This window comes from Pleurodeles waltl, chromosome 7 (assembly GCF_031143425.1).
Source record: "Pleurodeles waltl isolate 20211129_DDA chromosome 7, aPleWal1.hap1.20221129, whole genome shotgun sequence".
NCBI lineage: Eukaryota > Metazoa > Chordata > Amphibia > Caudata > Salamandridae > Pleurodeles > Pleurodeles waltl.
In genome coordinates this window covers 2,738,891-2,764,177 of record NC_090446.1, presented here as the reverse complement: position 1 = coordinate 2,764,177, position 25,287 = coordinate 2,738,891, and the positions used below count along the sequence as shown (strand labels likewise).

Sequence of the window (25,287 nt, the reverse complement as noted above, 5' to 3'; positions counted from 1 at the left end):
AGAGGGCCCCGCAAAGTATTTCAGTGTCTGCCTTGCAGACACTGAAATACGCGACGGGTGCCACTGCACCCGTCGCACCTTCCCACTCCGCCGGCTCGATTACGAGCCGGCATCCTCGTGGGAAGGTCGTTTTCCCCTGGGCTGGCGGGCGGTTTTTCAGCAACCGCCCGCCAGCCCAGGGGAAAACTTGTAATACCCGCCGCGGTCTTTTGACCGCGGCGCGGTATTTTGGAGGGCGGCATCCTGGCGGGCGGCCTCCGCCGCCCGCCAGGGTCATAATGAGGCCCATAGTCTGTGTGCGCCCAGAGAAATCAACGCACACCTCCCGGTTTTTCCCGCATCTCCTCCCCTGCGGTCCCTTGCAGAGAATTTAAAAGCAAACCAGGTACTTTGTTCTTGCAAGAGACACTTTTTGCTTTTTAAGAACTAAAGACTCTTTTTTATAATTTCCTAAAGTGACATTTTAATGTGTAATTATTCAAGGTGCGCACCTTTGTGTGTCTTTAAGTGTGCATGGGTGTTTCACTGTGCATCTGTGTGAGTCAGTATCTCTGGCAGAGCTTGTGTGTATATACGGGTGTCTGTGCAAGAATGTGGCATCAGCTGTGCTTGCGTGCACCTTTGTGTCTGTGTGAATGTGCGGGGTTAGGATCTCTGTAGTTACATGTGTCTGCGTGTGTTGCTGGGTTAATATTTATACATGCATGTGTATCATCTGGCCATGGGTACAGCTTCAGCGTCCCAAAGATCCTTGTCTGTTCCTCCTCCTTTGGAAACAATACCTCAAGCCCCTTAGTGATGTACTGTAACTGAGATAGGTTTTCAGGACTATGCTGGGTCATCTGTGCACGTCTGTACATGTGCAAGCATATATGTTGGGAGTGAGAAGCCACGTGGGCTCCAGTGTGTGTCTTTCTGGATACCTGAGGGGACAGGCTTCATAACACTGCCAGGGCACTGTCATGGCAACTCTCACCTACTTTTTAAAGCCTCCTGGTGGTCCATGGACAGCAGCTCCTGCTTCCCTTGGGCTCTTAAAGAAAAGACGGTGGCAAGCACAGGACCTGTCAGCAAAAGACCACAGACATTAGTCACTCTTCAGGGGGCCTTGTGTAAGCTTGAAAAATCTGTGGTATTCTCCAAAGTGCCACATGTTGGACTACAAAGATGAGATGATGTGTTTTTTATAACAGAAACAACCAAGAGAACCAGTACGGAATATGAGTACAGGCAAAAAAAAAAAGTTCAGTAGTTTAGAGACAGAGCTAAAGAAAACGCAGCAGTAGCCACAGGACGCTGTCACACAAAGAGCAGACACTACAGAGAGAACAAAAGTGAGGATAAAAGCACTCTGGAGGGTGTGGGGGGAGTTGTGTCCCTAGAAGCACATATGGACGCCTAGAGACGGAAGAAAAGAGCAGGTTTGGACACTGAGAGCAAGACATTGAGATCTAAAGACACAGACAAACAGGATACAGACAAGAACACAGAGAGCTGGAGTCAAGGAGGGAGAGGTCCAGAGATGGAAGTACAGAAGTAGAGGGTGAGAGCAAGGCATAGAGACGTAAAGACACAGAGATACAGGAAGAAGTGATGAGACAAGAACACAAGACATGTCTCTGATTCCAAACTTCCTACCCAAATCTTATCATTTGTATTTAGAGCATAAACACAATAGAATCTCACAGTTCACTAGGACAAGCCAAAGACAAAATATCAAGCCCTTGGTCTGAGGACACAAAGTCATAAGTAATTACTACTGGACTCTCACAACTCTGGGGAATAGTCAAGAATCTAACTTTACCCAAGGAGACCAGGGCCTGGTGGATCTCCTGCACCACCTTCTCATAAAGTTCCTTCTGCCACTTCTCTAACAGCTCCCACTCCTCTATGGAAAAATATGAGGACACATCATGGCCGGTGACCTGGAAGTGGAACATAAAGTTACATCAGTCATAGTGAACTCGGATATACGTGCTAAACATGCTTTCTTGCATCCTAGAATAAAACTCTCTAATTACTGTCTCTCACCTAAAGCTCTCCAGTCCAAGTAATTAGCCACATTTAGCATTGAGTGCACAAGGGCAATGTGTAAGGTGTGTGTAGTTTGTGAAGTGTGTAAGGCATGTGTAGCTTGTGCAGTGTGTAAGCCGTGAGTGGTTTGGTGAAGTGTAAGGTGTGTGGTTTGTTCAGTGTGTGATTTGCACAGCATGTAAGGTGTGTGTGGTTTGTTCAGTGTGTAAGGTGTGCACGGTTTCTGCACTGTGCAAGGTATGTTTTACTTGTGCAGTGTGTAAAGTGTGTGTGGTTTCAGCTGTGTGTATGCCATGTGTGGTTTATCCAGTGTGTAAGGCATGTGTGGTTCCTGCAGTGTGTAAGGCATGTGTGGTTTGGTGCAGTGTAAGGTGCGTGTGGTTTGGTGGAGTGTGTAAGAAGTGTGTGACTTGTGCAGCGTCTAGAGTGTGCTTTGTGCATTGTGTAAGGTGTGTGTGGTTCCTGCAGTGTATAAGGCATGTGTGATTTCAGCAGTGTGTGTAAGGCGTGTGTGCTTTCAGCAGTGTGTAAGGCATGTGTGGTTTGTGAAAAAGTGTAAGGCGTGTGTGGTTTGTGCAGTGTGTAAGGCATGTGTGATTTGTGCAGTGTGTAAGGCATGTGAGGTTTCAGCAGTGTGTAAGGCATGTGTGCTTTGTTCAGTGTGTAAGGAGTGTGTTATTTGTGCAATGGCTAAGGTGTGTCTGGTTTGCTGCAGTGTGTAAGGTGTGTGTGGTTTGTGCAGGGTGCAAGGCATGTGTGGTTTGTGCAGTGTGTAGGGCGTGTGGTTTGTACAGTGTGTATGATGTGTGTGGTTTGTACAGTGTGTAAGGTGTGTGGTTTGTGCAGTGTATGAGGCGTTTGTGGTTTGTGTAGTGTGTAAGGCGTGTGTGGTTTGATGCAGTGTGTAAGGTGTGTGGATCAGTGCAATGTGTAAGGCGTGTGTGGTTTGATGCAGTGTGTAAGGTGTGTGGATCAGTGCAATGTGTAAGGCATGTGTGGTTTGCACAGTGTGTAAGATGTGTGTGGTTTGTGCAAGGTGTAAGACATGTGTGGTTGGTGCAGTGTGTAAAAAGTGTGTGATCTGTGCAGTGTCTAAGGCATGTGTGGTTTGCACAGTGTGTAAGGCGTGCGTGGTTTGTGCAGTGTGTAAGGCATGTGTGATTTTGTGCAGTGTGTGAGGCATGTGAGGTTTCAGCAGTGTGTAAGCCATGTGTGGTTTGTTTAGTATACAAGGCGGGTGTGATTTGTGCAATAAGTAAGGTGTGTCTTGTTTGCTGCAGCGTGTTAGGCATGTGTGGTTTGTGCAGGATGTAAGGCATGTGTGTTTTGTGCAGGATGTAAGGCATGTGTGTTTTGTGCAGTGTATACGGTGTGTGGTTTGTGCAGTGTGTAAGACATGTGTGGTTTGTGAAGTGTGTAAGGTTTGTGGTTTGTGCAGTGTGTGAGGTGTTTGTGGTTTGTGCAGTGTGTAAGGTTTGATGTGGTGTGTAAGGTGTGTGGATCGTGCAATGTGTAAGGAGTTTGTGGTTTGCACAGTGTGTAAGGTGTGTGGTTTGTGCAGTGTGTAAGGTGTGTGGTTTGTGCAGTGTGGGAGGCATTTGTGGTTTGTGTAGTGTGTAAGGCATGTGGTTTGATATAGTGTGTAAGGTGTGTGGATCGGTGCAATGTGCAAGGCGTGTGTGGTTTGCACAGTAAGGCGTGTGTGGTTTGTGCAGTTTGTAAGGTGTGTGTTTGTTTTGCACTGTGCAAAGTGTGTTTTGCTTGTGCAGTGTGTAAGGCATGCGTGGTTTCAGCTATTTGTATGTCATGTGTGGTTTGTGCAGTGTATAAGGTGTGTGTGGTTTGGTGCAGTGTAAGGTGTGTGTGATTTGGTGCAGTGTGTAAAAAGTGTGTGATCTGTGCAGTGTCTTAAGCATCTGTGGTTTGTGCAGTGTGTAAGGCGTTATGGTTTCAGCAGTGTGTAAGGCATGTGTGGTTTCAGCAGTGTGTAAGGCATGTGTGGTTTCAGCAGTGTGTAAGGTATGTGTGGTTTTTGCAATGTGCAAGGCGTGTGTGGTTTTTGCTTTGTGTAAGGAGTGTGGGGTATGTGGAGTGTGCAAGGCATGTGTGGATTGTTTAGTGAGAATGACATGTATGGTTTGTGCAGTGTGTAAGGCATATGTGGTTTGGTGCAGTGTGTAAGGCATGTGTGGTTTAGTGCAGTGTGTAAGGCATATGTGGTTTGTATAGTGTGTAAGGTGTTTGTGGTGTGGTGTAGCAGGGCACCCTGAACTGAAATTGACAGACTTCATAACAGATCTGATGACTGCCTCAGAACTTGTCTACAGGACTCCGATTCCAATCCATGCGTCACTGAGGTGTAAACTGGTGACAAACTGGGATCCACGTTTTATTCACATGAAAAGTGAAGAGTAATAAACATTCCACTTAAAAAAGACAAGAAGTGTCATGGGGAAGCCAAGTAACCTGTGATGGTGAGATCTCATTGTGTAGAGCAGGCAGAAGCCTGGTTACGATAGATATACTCCAACACTCCATGTGCTGTGTTGCACTCAGTGCCCGTGTTAGACTTTAGCAGTATTGGGTGTTTATTAGATGTGCACTCCTTGCTGGACCAAGAATGCTCCTCTCTGAGCCCTAGGCCTCTGGTCACACAGATGCTTCTTGGGAAGGCTCCAGACAGCAAGGGTGCAGCATGGTCCTCAGGCCCCGGCCTGGCTCATTTTCTTGAGATGTCATCCGCACAAGCTTGTGTCAGATGGTCTTTCCTCCTCAGTCTCTTGGTTAAAGACGTCTTCTTACCTATTACGGACCATAATCGAGGCCCAGCCATGTATAGTGGCAGCAACCCAAGGGGCCCTGGTCCTGAAGCACAGCTTTGTGAGGGGGTCCCCACAAACTACAACTTCTGCCTGGGAGGACCAACCTAGACCCTTCTTCAGGAGCAGATCAGGACTGAGGTGCATTGGCAGAGCTCTGTGTGAGTCCCAGTACTCAAACAGCAGTGGCTGCTGCAGGTCTGGACCGAGGTGCACTGTTGAGGCTCTGTGCAGGTCTCAGTACTTGAAGAGCAGCGGCTGCTGCAGGTCTGGACTGAGGTGCACTGCTGAGGCTCTGTGCAGGTCTCAGTACTTGAAGAGCAGCGGCTGCTGCAGGTCTGGACTGAGGTGCACTGCTGAGGCTCTGTGCAGGACTCAGTACTTGAAGAGCAGCGGCCGCTGCAGGTCTGGACTGAGGTGCACTGGTTCAGTTAGAACAGCGAGGCAGCAGTCCAGCAGAATGACAGGCCTTGTAGCAGCACATCAGTTTTTCTTCCGGGCCGAGTATCCACAGGCCCAGAAGTGTACTGAAGAGTAGGTGGCTGAGGTCCAATATTTATACCCTGTGCCTTTAAAGTGGGGAGAAGCTTCTAGAGGTTTCCCTTTGAAGCTTCCAGGCATCCTTCCTTCCCTGCCCTGGCTCCAGATTAATTACAGGGGATATGCAGCCCTTTGTGTGGAGGCAGGACACAGCCTATTCCTGTGCAAGTAGGGGTGAGCTCTCCCCCGGCCTACCATCCTGCTACTGATGGCCCATCCAGGCACACCTAAGCTCCCTATCATGTGTGCTGTCCAGGGGGAATACACAAAGCCCAAATATCACCTACACCCATTTATGTGACCCAGAGACAGGCTGCAGACACTAAATAGCTAAAGCAGGAAAACGCCAATTTTAAAATCCGACTTTACCATGAAAGAGGATTTTTCATTTAAGTTCCTAAGAAACCAAATGTGAACTGGTTACCAGCTGGCATATGGAAATCACAGCTTATTAAATGTAATTAGGTAACTCCAATGTTGTCCTGTGGGAAAGGCAGGATCTGCAGTAGTGCAAAATGAATGTTTTTAAGAGTTTTTCTCTACTAGGACCTGTAAAACTTAAAAGTACATGTCCAACTTTTTAAATACACCACCCCCTGAGATGTCCAAGCCCTACCCTAGGGGTGACATATGTTTTAAAAAGGAAAGTTTGGTCCTGGTAACAGGTTTATTTTGCCAGGCAGAAATGACAGTTTTACAACTGCACACAGAGTATCTGCAGTGGCAGGCCTGAGACATGTTCACAGGGCTACTTTAGAAGGTGGCACAGTGCTGCAGGCCACTAGTAGCATTCAGTTTACAGGCCCTGGGCACATATAGTGCACTTTAGTAGGGGCTTACGAGTCAATGAAATAGGCCAATGTCACCATGTTTGGGGCGAGGGCACAAGCACCTTAGCACTGGACAGCAGTGGTAAAGTGCGCAGAGTCCTAAGGCCATCAAAAACAAGGTCAGCAAAAACGGAGGAGGAAGACAAAAATAACTGGCTCCTAAATGGGTTCAATGATTCCAAAGGGAATGCCCTCAAACATAAATCACTGGGGGAAGAGGAGGGTAGCAGATCGTAATGATAGGCTACCGAAGGATTCTGTGGTTCATACGTTGGGTCACCAACGTGTAGGAATAAACGTTGTAGGAAACACTTTGGCTGATGAAGCTGCCAAATCTGCAGCATCCACAGCTTCTGTTGCTGCGATTACTCGTTTCCGGACGAGATTGGATGATGAGACATTGCCTGCTATGAAAGCCCTGGCTGATGGCAAGCCTTTACCAAAAGCAAACCCTGCAAAATGTTCCTACCACCTAAGTGCCCAAAACATTGCATTTACAACAATTCCAGGAGTGGGTGATCGTGTGATCCCCAACCAAGATCAGAGATTAGATCTCATTACAGCAGTGCATGAGGGGGGGTTGCTTATGCCCAGGCAGGTTTGGCGGCTACAATTACTTTGTTACAAAAACACACTATTGGCGGCTAGGTCTGTACAAGCATACCAGACAGTATGTCCTTTGTTGTGACACTTGCCAACAAATAAAAGGGTTTACCAATAAACACCGACCACAGACTCCCCTCCTAATTTCCAACAAACCACTACAGTGTGTGTACCTGGACCATTGTGGTCTCTTACCGTCTGATGGTGCATACAAATACATCTTAGTTGCTGTTGACTCCTGTTCTAGATTAGATGGCAAGAGCAATCAGCTAACGTTCGAACTGTTATTAAAGATTTGCAAGTCTTCATTGGGACATACGCAGTTCCAGCATTCTACTCGGACCATGGCCCTGCCTTTGCCTTCAGGGCATTCAGGGACTGCATGGCAATGATGGGTGTTCAACTCCATCACTCCTCACCATATCATCCTAAGGGAAATGATGTGGTGGAGAGGAAAAAACGTGACTTAAAAGCAATCCTTAACAATGAGGGTATCAGGTTCTGGTTGTAGTTGGCTTCATCACCTATGTGCGGTAAAGAGAGCACTAAATACTCTGCCCCAAAGGTCCTTGGGAGGACATACCCCTTATGAGGTCTTATTCGGGATACCTATCTATGTCCCAGACCTTGATGGTCCTGGCGTGGAGACGGCAGACACACCCCCTGACATAAATGAACGTGTCACTGTCTTGCAGGAATTACAAAAGTTCTGTAATGAAAATTCACCTGCCTATGCCGCCACCTTGGGAATGAGGGATTTGATACAACATCTACCGGCTGGATTCCTAAAGTGGGGAATCTAGTACATGAAACGATTGCTGTAAAATAGGAATTTAGCCTTTCATATCAAGCACTGGTTCCAGTCCTGGGAATACACAGTTCTAGATCTGTCATACTACAACAGCTGCTTGCTTCCGGAAAAAAACGTTTTGTTTCATTTGACAGCTGTAGGAAAATGGCTCCCTGTTGCAGTTACCCCCCACTTTTTGTCTGATACTGATGCTGACTTGACTGAGAAGTGTGCTTTCACTAAAAATGTACCATTGTTTCCATAATTGGCACACCCCTGGCACACAGATAAGTCCCTTGTAAAAGGTACCAGTGGTACCAAGGGCCCTGTGACCAGGGAAGGTCCCTAAGGGCTGCAGCATATGTTGTGCCACCCTAAGGGACCCTTCACCTAACACATGCACACTGCCATTGCAGATTGTGTGTGTTGGTGGGCAGAAAAAGGTATAGTCGACATGGCATCCCCCTCAGGATGCAATGCCTACAAAATACTGCCTGTGGCATAGGTAGGTCACCCCTCTAGTAGGCCTTACAGCCCTAAGGCAGGGTGCACTATACCACAGGTGAGGGCATAGCTACATGAGCACTATGCCCCTACTGTGTCTAAGTCTATTGTTAGACATTGTAAGTCCAGTGCGGCCATATTAAGTATATGGTCTGGAAGTTTGTCAAAACCAACTCCACAGTTCCATAACGGCTACACTGAACACTGGGATGTTTGGTATCAACCTTCTCAGAATAATATACCCACACTGGTGCCAGTGCTGGATTTATTAACAAATGCACACAGAGGGCATCTTAGAGAAGCCCCCTGTATTTTACTCAATCCTTCAGTGCCTGTCTGTGCCAGCCTGCCACTGAGAGATGAGTTTCTGACCTCCTTGGGGTGAAAACCTTTGTGCTCTCTGAGGCCAGAAACAAAGCCTGAACTGGGTAAAGGTGCTTCACACCTCCCCCTGCAGGAACTGTAACACCTAGCAGTGAGCCTCAAAGGCTCAGGCTCGTGTTACAATGCCCCAAGGCACTCCAGCTAGTGGAGATGCCCGCCCCCCGGACACAGCCCCCACTTTTGTTGGCAAGTCCAGAGGAGATAATGAGAAAAACAAGGAGGAGTCACCCTCTAGCCCGGACAGCCCCTAAGGTGTCCTGAGCTGAGGTGACCCCTACCTTAGAAAATCCTCCATCTTACTTTGGAGGATTTCCCCCAATAGGATTAGGGATGTGCCCCCCTCCCCACAGGGAGGAGGCACAAAGAGGGTGTAGCCACCCTCAAGGACAGTAGCCGTTGGCTACTGCCCCCCAGACCTAAACACACCCCTAAATTGAGTATTTAGGGGAGACCCTGAACCCAGTAAACCAGATTCCTGCAAACCTGAAACAAGAAGAAGGACAGCTGACCTGAAAGCCCCGCAGAGACGACGGAGACGACAACTGGCCCTAGTCCTACCAGCCTGTCTCCAGACCAAAAGAACCTGCACAGCGACGCATACAGCAGGACCAGCAACCTCTGAGGACTCTGAGGACTGCCCTGCACACAAAGGACCAAGAAACTCGAGTGGACAGTGGCTCCGTCCAAGAAACCAAGAAACAACCATCTTTAAAGGGACTCCAGCCTCACTCCGGAAGCGTGAGTCCCCAACACTCTGCACCCGACGCCCCGGCGACTCACACGATGTGGAAACCCTAAGACAACCTCCCTGTACCACCACAGCGACGCCTGCAGAGAGAATCCGAAGGCTCCCCCTGACCGCAGCCCCCAGGCCCGAGAGAAACCAACTACAGGTGCAGGAGTGACCAGCAGGTGGCCCTCATCCTTGCCCAGTCAGTGGCTGGCCCGAGAAGCACCCCTGCGCCCTGCCTGCATCGCCAGAGTGACCCCCGGGTCTCTCCGTTGATTTATATCTACAACCTGACACCTACTTTGCCCATTGCACTTGGTAACTGATGTGCGGCTGAGCTGCTGAGGGTGTATTTTGTGTGCCTGTATGTGACCCCCCCCCCCCAGTGCTCTACAAAAAACCCCTGGTCTGCTCCCCGAGGACGCAGGTACTTACCTGGTAACAGACTGGAACCGGAGCACCCCTAGTCTCCACAGGAGCCTATGCTATTTGGGCCCTATTTTGACCTCTGCACCTGACTGCCCTGTGTTGCTGGTGCTGGGTGTTTGGGGTTGACTTGTACCCCCAACGGTGGGCTACCTATGCCCCGGCAACTGAACTTGTAAGTGATTTACTTACCTGGTAAACTAACCAATACTTACCTCCCCCAGGAACTGTTGTGCACTGTGTCCACTTCTAAAATAGCTTATTGCCGTTTTTGCCAAAACTGTATACATTACTGTTTGAATTCAAAGTTCCATTTTACTTATGCCAAGTACCTTGCAATGTATGTACTTACTTGAATTCTGAATCTTGTGGTTCTAAAATAAATTAAGGAGAGAATATTTTTCTATATAAAAATCTATTGGCCTGGAGTTAAGTCTTTGAGTGTGTGTTCTCATTTGTTGCCTGTGTGTGTACAACAAATGCTTAACACTACCCTCTGATAAGCCTACTGCTCGACCACTCTACCACAAAATAGAGCATTAGTATTATCTAATTTTGCCATTATCAACCTCTAAGGGGAAACCTTGGACTCTGTGCACACTATCTCTCCCTTTGAGATAGTATATAGCAAATTGCAGCATGTGGCCAATTGTGCACAGAAGACCTGCACGATTCCTTGGTAGTTCCCCTACCTCCCTCACTACTTAATGGGATATACCTCTTCAAGCACTCAACAATGCTTCTACAAGTACTACAATTGTCTCCCCAAACTTGGGGAGGGTGGAAAATGATCTTTTGTTAATTCCTGTCATCTCTTCACCAATAAGGAACATATAAGATGTGGAAATCTACTATTCCAATGCAACACACACATACGGCGTTGATTATCATGAACCAGCACTGGGTCCATGTACCAGCTCTGCACCAGCTCCAGTCTTTGCACTAACTGCCTCTGGTTACTTTGTTGACCTCGACGACCTTTCTTCAGACTCATCATCTTCAGCAGCTGCACCCCTATCAAGGGCACGTAAGCTTTTCAACTGGCTTAAAAACCATGACTTGTTTCGACCACGGTACTATCAATGGATACTATTGACATTGCTTGCCTTCTGCTTTGGATTGGTTTTGTGATAGTTTTCTTTCTATTGATAAATGGTCATAATCTTCCTGAACGCTCTGCTGTTGAACTGGTGGATGAGGTTTTGACACCGTACCTATCTTCTCAGAAGGTTTGAAGAGACTTGTCCCTTGTGAACATTTCAGCTGTCCCGATTCCTGATGGGATTGTTTGGGATAAAGTTGCATATATTATATTCAGGCCCACAGAAGTTATTCAAATTCCATATGTGTTTAAAGTATCTATGCATGATGTTGTTACACCTGGTGTTGTTTCTGATGACTGGGATGTTATAACAGTTGATTCCATGCTTTCTGAGCTTCAACATTATACTGTATTTGAAAGTAAAGATGTATATATGACTACAGCAAATTATGGGGAACTGTTCTGTTATCACCATTACAGACAATAATTTCTGCACTAGGTTAGCAAAAATAAAAGAATTGAATGCACCCAGTATTCCCACACCAGCTAAATCTGACAACTGGCAGAAACCTTTAAATGTCTCTGAAGAACAGCTCAATTGCTGGGTTCAGAATGGAACCTTTAATGAATCACTTTCATGTCACGACAGGTGGTTATTGTGGCCAGTGGACACAAATGGTTGGTATGCGTTGTTTGTTAAGTCCACACAGGGTTTCAGACCGAGCAGACCGGACCCTCGTTCCATCACAGCCCGATACTCGGGTATCATCACAACATACAGTGTGGACAAACTTTGGAAATAGTGGATTCGCACTTCCAATTTAACAGCTGTGAAAGAACACTTTATTCTACTTTCAGAAGACATTGACTTACAACATTTCTTGTTAGGTCCTAGAATGCTCCACTCAAAATGTTCTTATATTTCATATATATTGAAATCTGGAAGTTTTCCCAAATGGAAGTTGCACCCCGGTTAAGGGAAACTAATAGGGAAAACATGGAAAAGGCTTTCGCCGTTGTCAATAAAAGTATGAACACTTTGTCCAACTACACATCAAATAACATTGTTTAAACTGCAATTGACATTATTCAAAATGACGTCTCACTTTTACATCAAGGGCAGAGTCAGTTTAAGTCTGTTATGCAGCTGGGTTGGATACTGCAAGTTCTCAAAAGTGGCCGTGTGTCTTGGCAGCATGTTAACTTCTGCAAGTTATTTGCTGAATTTAACGAGATAGCAACAGATAATGGCTAACAAAGGAAGCAAGCTTCATCATGCCTAACATCGAAATGCTAGAAAAGTTGCCATTTACTGTGGCAGAAATTCCATCAGCAGTATGGCCAACGCATGGAGAAATTAACCTTAGATTTCGACACTTCAATTCACGCAGTGTTTGAAACATTTTTCCATGGGCAGGTTTGAGCGATTAGGAGATAGTTACATAATTGAGGTGTGGGAGCTGCCTTTCGTTTACAAATGTCTGAATGGCAAGACAGAGGTTTCTCTTCGCAGAAGAGAATGTGAGATTTCGGTTAGTCCTTCTATGATTTGTAGCAGGTGTCCATGCACAGCACTTGCAATGCAGCTATAGTGAACTTGGCTTGCCATCTGAAGGGTGTTCCTGTTTCTTTGATTCACCCAGTATTTCAAACACTTTAGAATGGAAGTTATGTGATGCTGAATGCTGAAAGCTGTTGCGGAAGGAAGCCTGGAATTGTCTACGTTATTTCGGTTTCCCAAATTGTAACTTGCTGCGGCCATGTGTTACTCCCTTCCACATGAGAGATAAAAGTACCTGAAGTGTGGCCTCACATCGCTACTTCATATGTACATTTTGACAAGCTGAGCAGACTAAAAACACTACTGTTCCAAAAACAAGTGGCTTTGACATCAGTCCGAGAAATTTAAGATCTTCAAGTGCCAGGTCAACTGCAGAGATACAGTCCCTATTAAATACCAACTTCTCCAAGCATTTTGGAAAGTTGGTCAGCAGGATTTTTAATTCATCCAATACTGCAAGGGTTGTGTACTTTTTAAAGGCTGTTGGTTCTCGATTTGTTACCACCTTCCAGACTGTGGGGGTCATTCCGACCCCGGCGGGCGGCAGGCGCCGCCCGCCTGGCGGGAACCGCCACTTGGCCGCTCCGCGGTCAAAAGACCGCGGAGGCCATTCTGGCTTTCCCGCTGGGCCGGCGGGCGACCGCCAAAAGAGCGCCCGCCGGCCCAGCGGGAAAGGCCCTGCAACAATGAAGCCGGCTCCGAATGGAGCCGGCGGAGTTGCAGGGGTGCGACGGGTGCAGTTGCACCTGTCGCGATTTTCGCTGTCTGCAATGCAGACAGTGAAAATCTCTCTGGGGCCCTGTTAGGGGGCCCCTGCACTGCCCATGCCAGTGGCATGGGCAGTGCAGGGGCCCCACGACACCCGTTCCCGCCATCCTGTTCCTGGCGGTAAAAACCGCCAGAAACAGGATGGCGGGAAGGGGGTCAGAATCTCCATGGCGGCGCTTCAAGCAGCCCTGCCATGGAGATTCAGCCCAGCCAGGGGTATTCCGGCGGGAAACCGCCGGATCCCCTTTTCTGACCGCGGCTTTACCGCCGCGGTCAGAATGGGCATTGAAGCACCGCCAGCCTGTTGGCGGTGCTTCCGTGTCCCTCCACCCTGGCGGTCCATGACCGCCAGGGTTGGAATGAGGGCCTGTGTTTGGTGTTATGCCTTCACCCATCCATTCACTCTTTTCAAGTGTCTGGTAGATTCCCAATAACTTTGGTATTAACTGGCGGTATTGTGCTGTTTCTATTTTTGATTTGCAATGGCTGCCAATCTCGACTAAGAGACAATGGAGCTCCCACCAAGCCACCTGTGTCATGATTGCATGATGCAGTACTTCGGAGCTTCAATGCTGGAGGAATTGGAAGTGACTTGGTCTCTGTCATTCAGGCCAATTTTCACCTGTGTGCCACCGAGTTTCCACTGCTTGTGGTGCCTGTTCTGAGTGTGCCCCGAAGGTGTGCCTTGCAGTGCAGCTTGTGCCTCTTTTGGATATAGATCTGCTGGTGGTCCAGATGAGGGCTCATTCATGGATGTGCCCAATGAGACTAAGGTTGATACATGACGCATCCTATGAGCCGCCTGTGGTGGATTTTCTGGCTCCATATACCCCTGGCACTATGTGGAATCCTTCTCCCTCTGCTGGTCCTATGGCAGAGGCATCTGCACACGTGTGCTCCATGGATCTCATGAGCTGGTCAACTTATCGCCTGCCCAAGTGGGTCATTTCTGTCGACTGTCTACATTGATGACATCAGGGACTTCCAGCAGGACCATGATTATAGCTAAATTGGACCATTGGCTTTTTAAAATAAAAAGCTTTGTATTAGTCAACGTGCAACAACTATTGCTCTGTATTAACAAGTGGCAGCATTTGGTACGGTAGCCATCTTGCATTCAGAAATAGTTCATAATAAGTACAACCACCCTCTATGTATGTAGCATCGCTATTAAGAACCATGGTAGGAAAGTTCTAGAATGGGTCCCTCCTTAGCACTCCAACCCTCACCAGCTCGCCCTCCCGTCTGGTCATTCATACCCTCCATATGCACTCTGCCCTCCCCAAAACTTATCCCACTTTTTGGGGCATCCCAAACTTTGATAGACTGCACTTTCTGCTTCCCCAGCACCAGTCCAGATGTGCCTTCCATTCCTGTATGTGGGGCGGAGTTCCTGCTTTCCAAGCATGCGCTATGTGAAACTTGGCCACTACTGCCGCCATCGCTAACCACAGACTCTGGTACTTTGGCCAGACTTCCTCTCCAGCTATGTTCAAGAGGAGCAGTTTGGGGTCTAAAGGGACCTCCTGCCCAGGTACCCAGGTCATGACCTCCTGAACTCCCCACCAAAAGCACTATATCATGGGGCAGGATCATAATATGCAGTAGAAGGTGCCTACCTGTTCACACAGCCTCAGACACAATGGGGAGTCACCTCTGTACATCTTGTGTAAGATCACCCAGGAGTAAAAGGCCCTGTGTAGTATCTGCAATTGGACTAGCCCCAAACAAGCCCATACTGACACCTTCCTGGGGCTCTGCTTTGCCTCCACTTAGTCCTCGTCATCCAACACCTCTACGTCTTCCTCCCATGCAGTGCAGAAAGCGGTCAATGGGTCAGGGGATTTATTCATCAGTTTCTTATACATCATGAAGATGGCCTTAGACTCCAGTGGAGCTGACAGGAGGCGGTCTTCGAGAGGGGCCGATTCCAGCAACTGGTCGCCCTCCATCATATTACCGCAGAGCATGCTTCAACTGCATATATCTAAAGCGTTCTGTATCCGCCATGTTATCCTCTTGTCGGAGAACGTCAAATGTTCCCTCCAAATATCACCCAGGTGGTTAATGCCCAGAAGCGTCCTTTTCCTAAATGCCCTCAGGGGTCCGACCTCTCTCAGGAAATCACTGCTCCATAGTGAGGTTCGGGCCGTCAGGGTAGATCCCCATCCCATATAGTGCAACGCTTCATTCCTCGCCCTCACTACAGGACCGTGTGTATCAGCACGGCTCTCATGATCAAACATATATATAAAACACAAACTCATAGCCTCTACTCCCCATCGCATTCCTGTACACTAAAAAACTGGTTCCGATGATCTGCAAATGCCCAGCCATTAACAGTCACCAGTTGTGTCGCCTTTAGTAGTGAAGGGGATCCGGAACAGCCAGGCCCACCTCGTAAACCCTCCATTGCAAATTTTCCAGCGCTATGCAAGAGCTACCTTCGCCCCACAACAGTAGTCTGACTTCCTGTTCAATTTGTTGAAACACTACCGGCGATATCTTATAGGGAGTGTTTTGAAAGTCATATAACAGCCTAGGTAGCGTCATCATTTTATAAAGGGCATTCAAGTGGAGGGCCCTCCATTGTTCCATGTTCCTATGGAGTCTACTCAATTGTGGTTGAAGGTTCAGCTGAAGGAAACGTTCCTGGTCCCTGGTGACACAGACGCCCAGGTACATGAAGCCTTCGCTAGCGATTGGTGCAGTCTGAGAACAACACAGGGGGACCACCACCGGGGAAAATCCAAGGTTTTATCCAATTGATTTGGTATCCAGAATGTTCCCCAAAAATGCAGAAAATCTGCATTATTCTGTCTATGGCCCAGCGCGTATTGGTGACATAAAGCAGTAACCCGTTAGCGTATAGCAAAATACACTCCTGTGTTCCACTGGTTCCAATGCCCCTTATCAAGGGGTCCTGATGGATCCAAGCCGCCAGAGGCTCGAGTGCTAGTACAAATAGGATGGGGGAGAGCGGGCACCCCTGGCAAGTGCCCCTGTGATGACCAAAAGCTTTGGAGAGCGTAGCATTGCCCGTCACCTGATCTAGCAGCTCCCGAAACAGGAGTCTAATCCAGCCGTAAAACTGTGAGCCCAAGCTCTCAAGATTAGCAAAGATATAAGGACATTCCACACTTTCAAAGGCCATCCTGGCATCAAAAGACAGGAGTACAGCTTGTTCCCTGCCCGGCTTTTCGATCATATGGAGAAACCCGTACAGGAGCCTCAAATTAAGACGAGTGCTCCTAAGCAGCATGAAGCCGTTGGTCTGGGTGTATCATTTTAATGATTACCGTCTGTAACCTATTTGCCAAGATTTTAGCCAAGACTTCCTCCATGTTGAGGAGTGAGATGGGCCTGTAGGTGGCACACTTCACCGGGGGTCTGCCCTTTTCCGGAATCACCACTATGGTTGCGGTATTCTGGTCAGCCAGCAGTATCCCTTCTTTTAGTGCCTCCTGAAACATGGCAACATATGTTTTGCCGCCCTGTCTGTGACACATTTAAGGAGGTCCAATGGAAGACCATTAGGCCCGCTCCTTTACCCCACTGTAAGCCTTGCAGTGCTAAAACTACTTCTTCCTGAGTCAGTTCCCCACCCAGGGCTTCCCTGTCCTAGTCAGTCAGCCGGGGCAAATGGATAGGTCCGTGCAGTCCGCCTCGGTTTCCCGAGTCACTGAGGCATATGCCTCTTCGTAATATACTGCAAAAGCCTCTACAATAGCGTCATTTGAAATACGTGGGATCCCCTCAGTGTTTATTATCTTTCTGACCCAGGATGGCTCCCGGTCCCGTTTATCAAGCCACACCAACAGTTGACTGTCCTTCCCCCACATCATATAGTCGCCACTGGGATGCTAGTGAGTGGGTCCGGGCATGTTTTTTTGCCAGCTCCCACAACTCTTTTCTCTTAAGCCGCAGTGGATGTTGGAGGCTACTATCCTGCCCCCTCTTGCTGATGCCAGGATTCTAAGTCTTCAATGTCACACTCAAGCGCTTTGCATTGCAGTTTGCGCTCCTTTTTCTCCCCCCTCAACAGGCCCTGCACATGTCCCCTAATGACAGTCTTAAAGGCCTCCCACAGGACGCCAGCTGGGTTCATGGAACCTTTGTTTTCCTTAAAATATTGTTCTGCCTTCTCTCTCTATTTATCCCTGAAGAGCTAGTCCCTCAGGTGCCAGCGGTCTAGCCTGGTGGGCAACGTGTATGACTTTGGGGGGGGCAGTAGTTTCACCCCCACGGGCGAGTATTCTGAAATCCCTCACGTGTAATGGGAGGCCTCCTTGAATTTCCCAACACATGCCCGTGAGGCGAGCAAATAGTCCAAGCAGGAATAGCTACCAAGAGGTACTGAGAAGTAAGTATATAGTCCCACACCAGGATTGTGTTCCCTCCACAGGTCTGCTAGGCCCCATGCGTCAAGAAAGGCCCGCAGCATCTCTGAATCACCCAGTGTTTTAGCTTGTGATTCCCTGTCTACCTCAGAGTTAGCTACCAAATTCAGGTTACCTCCCAGTATGAGGAGCCCGGATGGCATATCCAATAATAGGGCCCCAATATCTGTGAGTGTAGGTTCCTGGAGCTTCAGTGAGGTGTAAACCGGGCAAATATTGAGTGTGTGACCCCTTTTCTGATAAGGATACCCACTCCCCTGGAGTCTGAGGTGTAGCCTGCATGTGCTACCAATGAATAAACACATCTGTTGGCAGCTTTATACTGATTCCCCTTCAAGTGTGTCTCCTGTAGAAGAATCAGGTCTGGGGCATGTCTGAGCAGATATTGTAGGACTATGGTACACTTGATTCTGCTACCCAACTCGTTGACATTCCACATCAACACCTTCAGGGTGTGCGTCAAGACTGTCGCCATCTTAAAGTGTACCTGCTTAATGAGGCCCCCCTGCTTGTCTGGCGTCTCGCCCCTCCGTGTCAGTGTATCTCATCCCTACCATGACAGCTGCACTGTATCTCAGCAATAGCCAAAGAACAGAACAAACAAACTAAAAGCAATCATCCCCATGCAATGAACTCTCTTCACCCTGCTACCTCGCAAAGCAGGCTTTGAACTGCCCGCCCCAACCTGCGTAGTGCCTGTCACCCATAGTAAAAAAGCCATGCTCCTGGATGGGCTAGGGCCACCACCACCGGCCTACAGCATAGCTCAGCGAGAACAGCTGCCTCAAATCCCCAAAATGCTTGTTTTATGCTTGGTCGTTGCCCGCCTGGACAGGGTATCTTTTTCGTACATCAACCCATTCCCCCCCCTCAAAAGTTTAAAGATTCGTCACCCGCTCACTACAGGTGGAATCAACCCAGGGTTTGTCTTGTCCCTCTGTTCAGGGCTCTGCATCTCGCTCCAACCCCTACAACTGATGAAAATACACCTGTGGGCCTGTTCCGGAGGTCCCCAGGGTAGCAATGTAGTTGAGTTGTCAGTTTATGATGGTGTTGCATGCTCTGCGTTTTGCTCAGGGTCCTGATTGTTCGTGAGTTTGTCTTCCTTTTCTCTTCCTCGAGGACCGCCCTGTAGTCGCATTTGTTTCTGAGGCCCGGAGTGTGGCAACCATCTAGCCATTCACATGCCGCCTCCGGTGTGGTGAAATGTCAAGTCTTGCTCTCTGAGGTCACTGAAAGGCATGCCGGGAAGAGCATCACGTACTTGAGTTCACGATTCTGCACTCCATTTTTGACTTCTTGAAAACTTCACATTTGTCACTGCACTTGGAACCTGAAGTCCGGGAAAAACCTGATTGTGGTGTTTTCGAATTGGAGATGGTCTTGGGATCTGGCCGCCTGCAGGATCGCATCCCTGTCCAGGAAGTTAAAGGCCCTCGCAATTACTGCCCTGGGAGGGTCATCAGGTTGTGGTGGGAGAATGGCGTCCTATGCACCCTTTCTAATGTAGAAAATGTGGATAGTCTCTTGGGACGAAGGTTGTTGGTGATGAGGTCTTGAGACTTGGCCCCTCAACCCCTCCAGTAATTTTGAGGTCTTAATGGCTGCCATTATTGCACCCAATGAGGATTTCACCTGGGACTTCAGCCAGTCTCGGGACAGTGTATTTTTTCATTTTAATTCCCTGAGTAGGGGGTTGGCCCTTGTTTCTGACCATATTGAAGGATATGCTCCCTCAACGGCACCTAATGGGTCCACCCAGAGACCTTCTCTGGTATGCCCAGCACTATGCGCCACACAGCCCCTGGGGTTCCTCTCTGTGTACTGCTTAGCCTCACGCGTGTACTCCACCCCTGGGTTGTTCCTGGTCTCCCGTCCCCTTGCCTCTGCAAGCCCAGAACACTAGTCCATTTCCGCCACTCTTTCAACCTCGTCAAACCTCATTCTGATTGCGCCTCTTCAGATGGAGCTACAAGGGGGCCTCAGCTGTCAGGAACACTCCGTTCGGGTCCCGGCCACTCCCACTGATCAGAGTCTCCGGTCCAGGCATCATACACGGATATTTGGGCGGATGGAAGGGGACTGGATTTAACAACTACGGACCTCCCTTAGGGCCACTGGCTTTTTGATTTCATTCTACATTGCCCCTGGATTCGGTCAGCCTGTTGGCCTGTCTTGCTTGTCAGCGCTGTCATGTTTACCTCTTTTGTATGATTTTAACATGCCTTTAGTTTTAGCGTTAGAGCATAGCTACTTTATGTTTGGACTCTGCAGTCTTGTTCCGTCAATGTTGGTTCATTTTAGAGCTGATTTTATGCTCTGTTTTAATTTATTCGTTTAATTCATTTTTAACACAAATGGCTTTTAGTGGAGATGTGTTAATTTTCTAATCAGCTGCGATTCTGTGAACAAGTTGTTATTACTTTCAGTGCACATTTCATAACGTACCTTTCCTCAAGGATGCCTAGTACAGTACATCACATTCTGTCTAGATAATGAAGCCACAAGAGTGCGTAGATAGCTTTGGCATTTAGACACATAATCACGTCAGGCCTGTTTCTCAGAAATGAACAAGCTTTGTTATAAAACAACACAAGGGCCAGGAGACAACAGATAGGTCATTACCGGCCAGGACGCCATCTTATGCCACATGCCATTTCATTGCTACGTTGTTGATCTCAGCCCTGTCTCTGCAGCCAATCGAGGAGACCGGCAGGCCTCTGCTTTCAGGGATGAGGGTGGTTTTCCTTCCATGGACTGAGCACGGACAGATTTGGGCTAACACTGCAATGTTTTCGGTAGGATTTTCATGCACATATTATTCCAGTGTGCTTGGGTTGATTAGTTTCTACTCCCTGAACATAACAATCCTGATTTTATTCTGTCTAATCTCCCTGATAATCACAGCTCATGTATTTTATTGTAGATTGCAGTCTTTTTAACAAATACATTGAAAATTATTCTGCATCCTTCTTTTGGCTATGTTTGTCTGAGACTTCATAAATGAGAGCAAGGTGTGAGATTTGTTGACCAAGATTTTCTTGGGAAATCACTGAGTGTCATGTGTCAGGCTGCCACAAATCACCTTTACTTTTTAGGATTGTATTTGATGCTACTAGTTAGCTGAATGGGTTAGGCCAACAGCTAACAGACGCGTGGGAGTGACTCACAAGCAGTGGTGCTGCAGCCTGAAATCCAGCAGTCTCGTTCCCACAACGAGAGTCCTACCACAACTTAAGAGAGAAATGGTTTTGACCTTGATTAGACCCTGTATATAAGAGATGTGCATTCAAATAATAACTTAAATACCACTATTATGTTTAATGTCTTTTATGGTGTTACTCATCCTAATACAGGGTGTCAAAGCGATTTACCTCAGACGTATACATTATACACTGGCAAGAATCATATGAGTGTGAATCGATGTACAGGATGTGTTAGATACAACAGTGAGGATTACAAGCTGTATGAGTGACATGTCCTTCTGTGCTATGTTAGAAAGATTACAATTTATGAACTGCAATTAACAAAGGCATCTGTGTTAAAAGCAGAAAGATGCTTTTAGATAGCGACATAAAATAAAAACCAGTCATCTGCATGTTAGATGATGTGCTTTACATTAGAGATGTTAACCCTCTAAACTACTTTGATTCAAAACTGGACTAGAGAAAACAGATCCCTCCAGCAAATGTATTACCCTCCAAAGTTATCTTACTATTATTATTGCTCCCTGGACTTTACTAGGCTGACAAAAATCTCTGAAGCAGATGCCTTCACCCCATAAGATATTTAAAAATGCCTATTTTGCAAACAATTAAGCAGAATAGGTTTACTGGTACGTTTCGCCTTGTTGCCTGTTTCTTTATGGCAAAGTTTTTAAAAAAATGTATAAGTTGAGTCTCGGATTTTGCATCAGAGTTGCGTTCAATTTTTGGCACAATTCTGCAGCAAAATCTCCGTTGTTAATTCTCGTAATGTACTCATGCTAGACCTGCTAAACATATGTGTGAGGTGTTAAGTTCTGATGTCACTTCTTGTGATGTCACTTTCTGTGAGGTAATGGGTTGTGATGCCCCTTCCTGTGATGCAGCATTGTGAGCCCACACACCATGATGTCACTTGCACACTGCCTAACTTGGTTAGCCCCCCATTTATTTATTCAGGACTTGTGCCCTGCTAGGTAGGGTGGCACACCTGTCATGGCTCACCTCTGCTGGCTGCATCAGGGGCCCTCCTCTGCAGGGGCTCTGCATGCTCCTCTCTGCCTCCATCAGGGGCCCTCCTCTGCAGGGGGGCTGCATGCTCCTCTCTGCCTCCATCAGGGGCCCTCCTCTGCAGGGGGGCTGCATGCTCCTCTCTGCCTCCATCAGGGACCCTCCTCTGCAGGGGCTCTGCATGCTCCTCTCTGCCCCCATCAGGGGCCCTCCTCTGCAGGGGGGCTGCATGCTCCTCTCTGCCTCCATCAGGGGCCCTCCTCTGCAGGGGGGCTGCATGCTCCTCTCTGCCTCCATCAGGGGCCCTCCTCTGCAGGGGGGCTGCATGCTCCTCTCTGCCTCCATCAGGGGCCCTCCTCTGCAGGGGGGCTGCATGCTGCTCTCTGCCTCCATCAGGGGCCCTCCTCTGCAGGGGGGCTGCATGCTCCTTTCCTGTATGCAGGGGGTGTGCATGCTGCTCTCTCCTCTGCAGGGGGGCTGCATGCTCCTCTCTGTCTCCATCAGGGACCCTCCTCTGCAGGGGGGCTGCATGCTCCTCTCTGCCTCCATCAGGGGCCCTCCTCTGCAGGGGGGCTGCATGCTCCTCTCTGGCTCCATCAGGGGCCCTCCTCTGCAGGGGGGCTGCATGCTGCTCTCTGCCTCCATCAGGGGCCCTCCTCTGCAGGGGGGCTGCATGCTCCTCTCTGCCTCCATCAGGGGCCCTCCTCTGCAGGGGCTCTGCATGCTGCTCTCTGCCTCCATCAGGGGCCCTCCTCTGCAGGGGGGCTGCATGCTCCTTTCCTGTATGCAGGGGGTGTGCATGCTGCTCTCTCCTCTGCAGGGGGGCTGCATGCTCCTCTCTGTCTCCATCAGGGACCCTCCTCTGCAGGGGGGCTGCATGCTCCTCTCTGCCTCCATCAGGGGCCCTCCTCTGCAGGGGGGCTGCATGCTCCTCTCTGGCTCCATCAGGGGCCCTCCTCTGCAGGGGGGCTGCATGCTGCTCTCTGCCTCCATCAGGGGCCCTCCTCTGCAGGGGGGCTGCATGCTCCTTTCCTGTATGCAGGGGGTGTGCATGCTGCTCTCTCCTCTGCAGGGGGTCTGTATGCTGCTCTCTTTTTTGTAGGGGGTCTGCATGTTTCTATGTCCTGTGCAGGGGGTCTGCATGCTCCTCTCCAGTGAGGCCTGCAGGGTCCAGGGAGTGGGGCAAGTGGTTTCTGATCAGCAGCCGGGCTTCTGGGTCAGAGCAGCCCCGGTGCGTGTGTCAGGAGCAGTGAAGGTGGGCCTGCGTCGTGCACAGCCAGCAGCATGTGCCATCCAGCAGAGAATACAATCAAAGCAGCAACGCGCATGCGCGGGTTCTGACGGTTCTAATCGCGGGTGCGTCCTGCGCATGCGCGCGAGAGGGGGCCTTGGGGTGCGCGCTTAGAGCCCAACGCGCCTGCGCAGGAGCAGTAGCGCTCCTAGAGCAAGCGTCTATGCCCGGTACGCATGCGCCTAACCAGTTTATCCGCGCCTGCTGCCTGTGCCCAACGCGCATGTGCGAAAGCAGAATACGCACGTCCCAGTGCCAGCGCGCATGCGCAACAGTAGTAGTAGTTCCGCGACTGTGATTGCAGCGCATGCGCCGTAGCGCAGTCTCTGTGTCACGTGTGAGACTGTAATCTTCTGTCCGCTCTGCCCAGGATCCCAGAGGCCACGACCTGAGCAGGGACCTCTCCCGGCTGTGATGGGGCCGGGGCTGCAAGGAGTGCAGCTGCATCACCAGGGAGAGCTAGAGACTGAGAGAGTGACCCCCACACTGAGCCCCAGGCCCTGTCACCACCCCACGCGCACCCCGGTGTCAGGGCCCAGAGATGAGAGCGACTGACGAGGGCCGCAGCCTTCACCAGGGCCTTGCAGACGTACCGCGGCGTGGCTGCTGCTCAGCCGGGCTGAACGGGAGAGGAGTGGCGTAGAGCGAAGTCACGTAGAGGAGTGGCGTAGAGTGGAGTGGCGTAGAGCGAAGTCACGTAGAGGAGTGGCGTAGAGGAGTGGCGTAGAGCGAAGTCACGTAGAGGAGTCGCGTAGAGGAGTGGCGTAGAGTGGAGTAACGTAGAGAGGAGTGGCGTAGAGTGGCATAGAGTGGAGTGACGTAGAGGAGTGGCGTAGAGTAGAGTGGAGTGACGTAGAGGAGTCGCGTAGAGAGGACTGACGGAGAGGAGTGGAGTGGAGTGGCGTAGAGCGAAGTCACGTAGAGGAGTCGCGTAGAGAGGAGTGGCGTAGAGTGGAGTAACGTAGAGAGGAGTGGCGTAGAGTGGAGTAACGTAGAGAGGAGTGGCGTAGAGTGGAGTAACGTAGAGAGGAGTGGCGTAGAGTGGAGTAACGTAGAGAGGAGTGGCGTAGAGTGGAGTGACGTAGAGGAGTAGCGTAGAGTGGTGTGACGTAGAGGAGTGGCGTGGAGTGGCATAGAGTGGAGTGACGTAGAGGAGTGGCGTAGAGTAGAGTGGAGTGACGTAGAGTAGAGTGGAGAGGCGTAGAGTGGAGTGGCGTAGAGTGGAGTTGCATAGAATAAAATGACGTAGAGTGGAGAGCTGCAGAGTGGAGTGGCGTAGAGTGGAGTGATGTAGAGTGGTGTGGAGTAGCTTAGAGTTGAGTGGAGTGGCATAGATTGGAGTAGCGAAGAATAAAATGGCGTAGAGTGGAGAGCTGCAGAGTGGGGTGGTGTAGAGTGACATAGAGTAAAGTAACAGTACAGTGGAGTGGTGTAGATGTGCATAGAGTGGAGAGCTGCACAGTAGACTGAGGTATTGCAAAGCAGCATTGTGTAAAGTGGCCGCCTGGGACAACTCCTGGTGGCCTGCCACACTGGGAACCGCACCAACACCCACCAACCACGCACACAACCTGGGATTCATCCTGGACTCATCGCTATCAATGACCCAGCAAGTCAACGCTGTCACTTCCTCCTGCTTCAACACCCTCCGCATGCTTCGGAAGATCTACAAATGGATCCCCACTGGAACAAGAAGGACGGTCACCCAAGCCCTCATAAGCAGCAGACTGGACTAAGGCAACGCCCTCTACGCAGGAACCATGGCCAACTTCCAGAAAAGACTGCAAACCATACAGAACGTCTCAGCTCGCCTCATCCTGGACATCCTGTGCCACAACCACATCACAGCCCACCGGAGTGATCTGCACTGGCTCCCCGTCAACAAGAGAATCACGTTCAAACTCCTCACCCACGCTCACAAGGCACTGCACAACACCGGACCAGAATACCTCAACAGATGTCTCTCCTTCTACACCCAACCCAACAGCTTTGCTCCGCTGACCTGGCCCTCGCCACTGTCCCACGCATCCACAGAATGCCGCCGGTGGCAGATAGTTCTCCCACCTCGCCTCCAAGATTCGGAACACTCTTCCCACCCACCTGCGACAGACACAGGACCTACTTACCTTCAGGAGACACCTCAGGACTTGGCTGTTCGAGCAGTAGCAGCCCCCCTCCCCCTCAGTGCCTTGAGACCCTCACAGGTGAGTAGTGCGCTTTACAAATGCTTTGATTGATTGATTGTGGCGTAGAGTGGCATTAATTGGAGTGGCGTAGAGTAGAGTGATGTAGAATGGAGTGGTGTAAAGTGGACTGCTGCAGAGTACATTAGGGGAGTGTAGAGCAGCATA

At 49.4% G+C, this 25,287-nt stretch overlaps 1 protein-coding gene across 1 annotated transcript in view; it reads right to left on the bottom strand.

Moving 5' to 3' along the window:
* LOC138303488 (uncharacterized) overlaps window positions 1–22,964 on the bottom strand; it is an 80,905-nt gene extending 57,941 nt beyond the window's left edge. The window contains exons 1-3 of the mRNA XM_069242663.1: window positions 21,640–22,964; window positions 1,805–1,925; window positions 981–1,064 (exon numbers count right to left, since the gene is read on the bottom strand). Coding sequence (XP_069098764.1) covers window positions 981–1,064; window positions 1,805–1,925; window positions 21,640–22,788 — 1,354 coding nt within the window. The 5' untranslated portion in view covers window positions 22,789–22,964. The remainder of the gene's footprint in view (window positions 1–980; window positions 1,065–1,804; window positions 1,926–21,639) is intronic.
* Window positions 22,965–25,287: the final 2,323 nt, after the last annotated feature.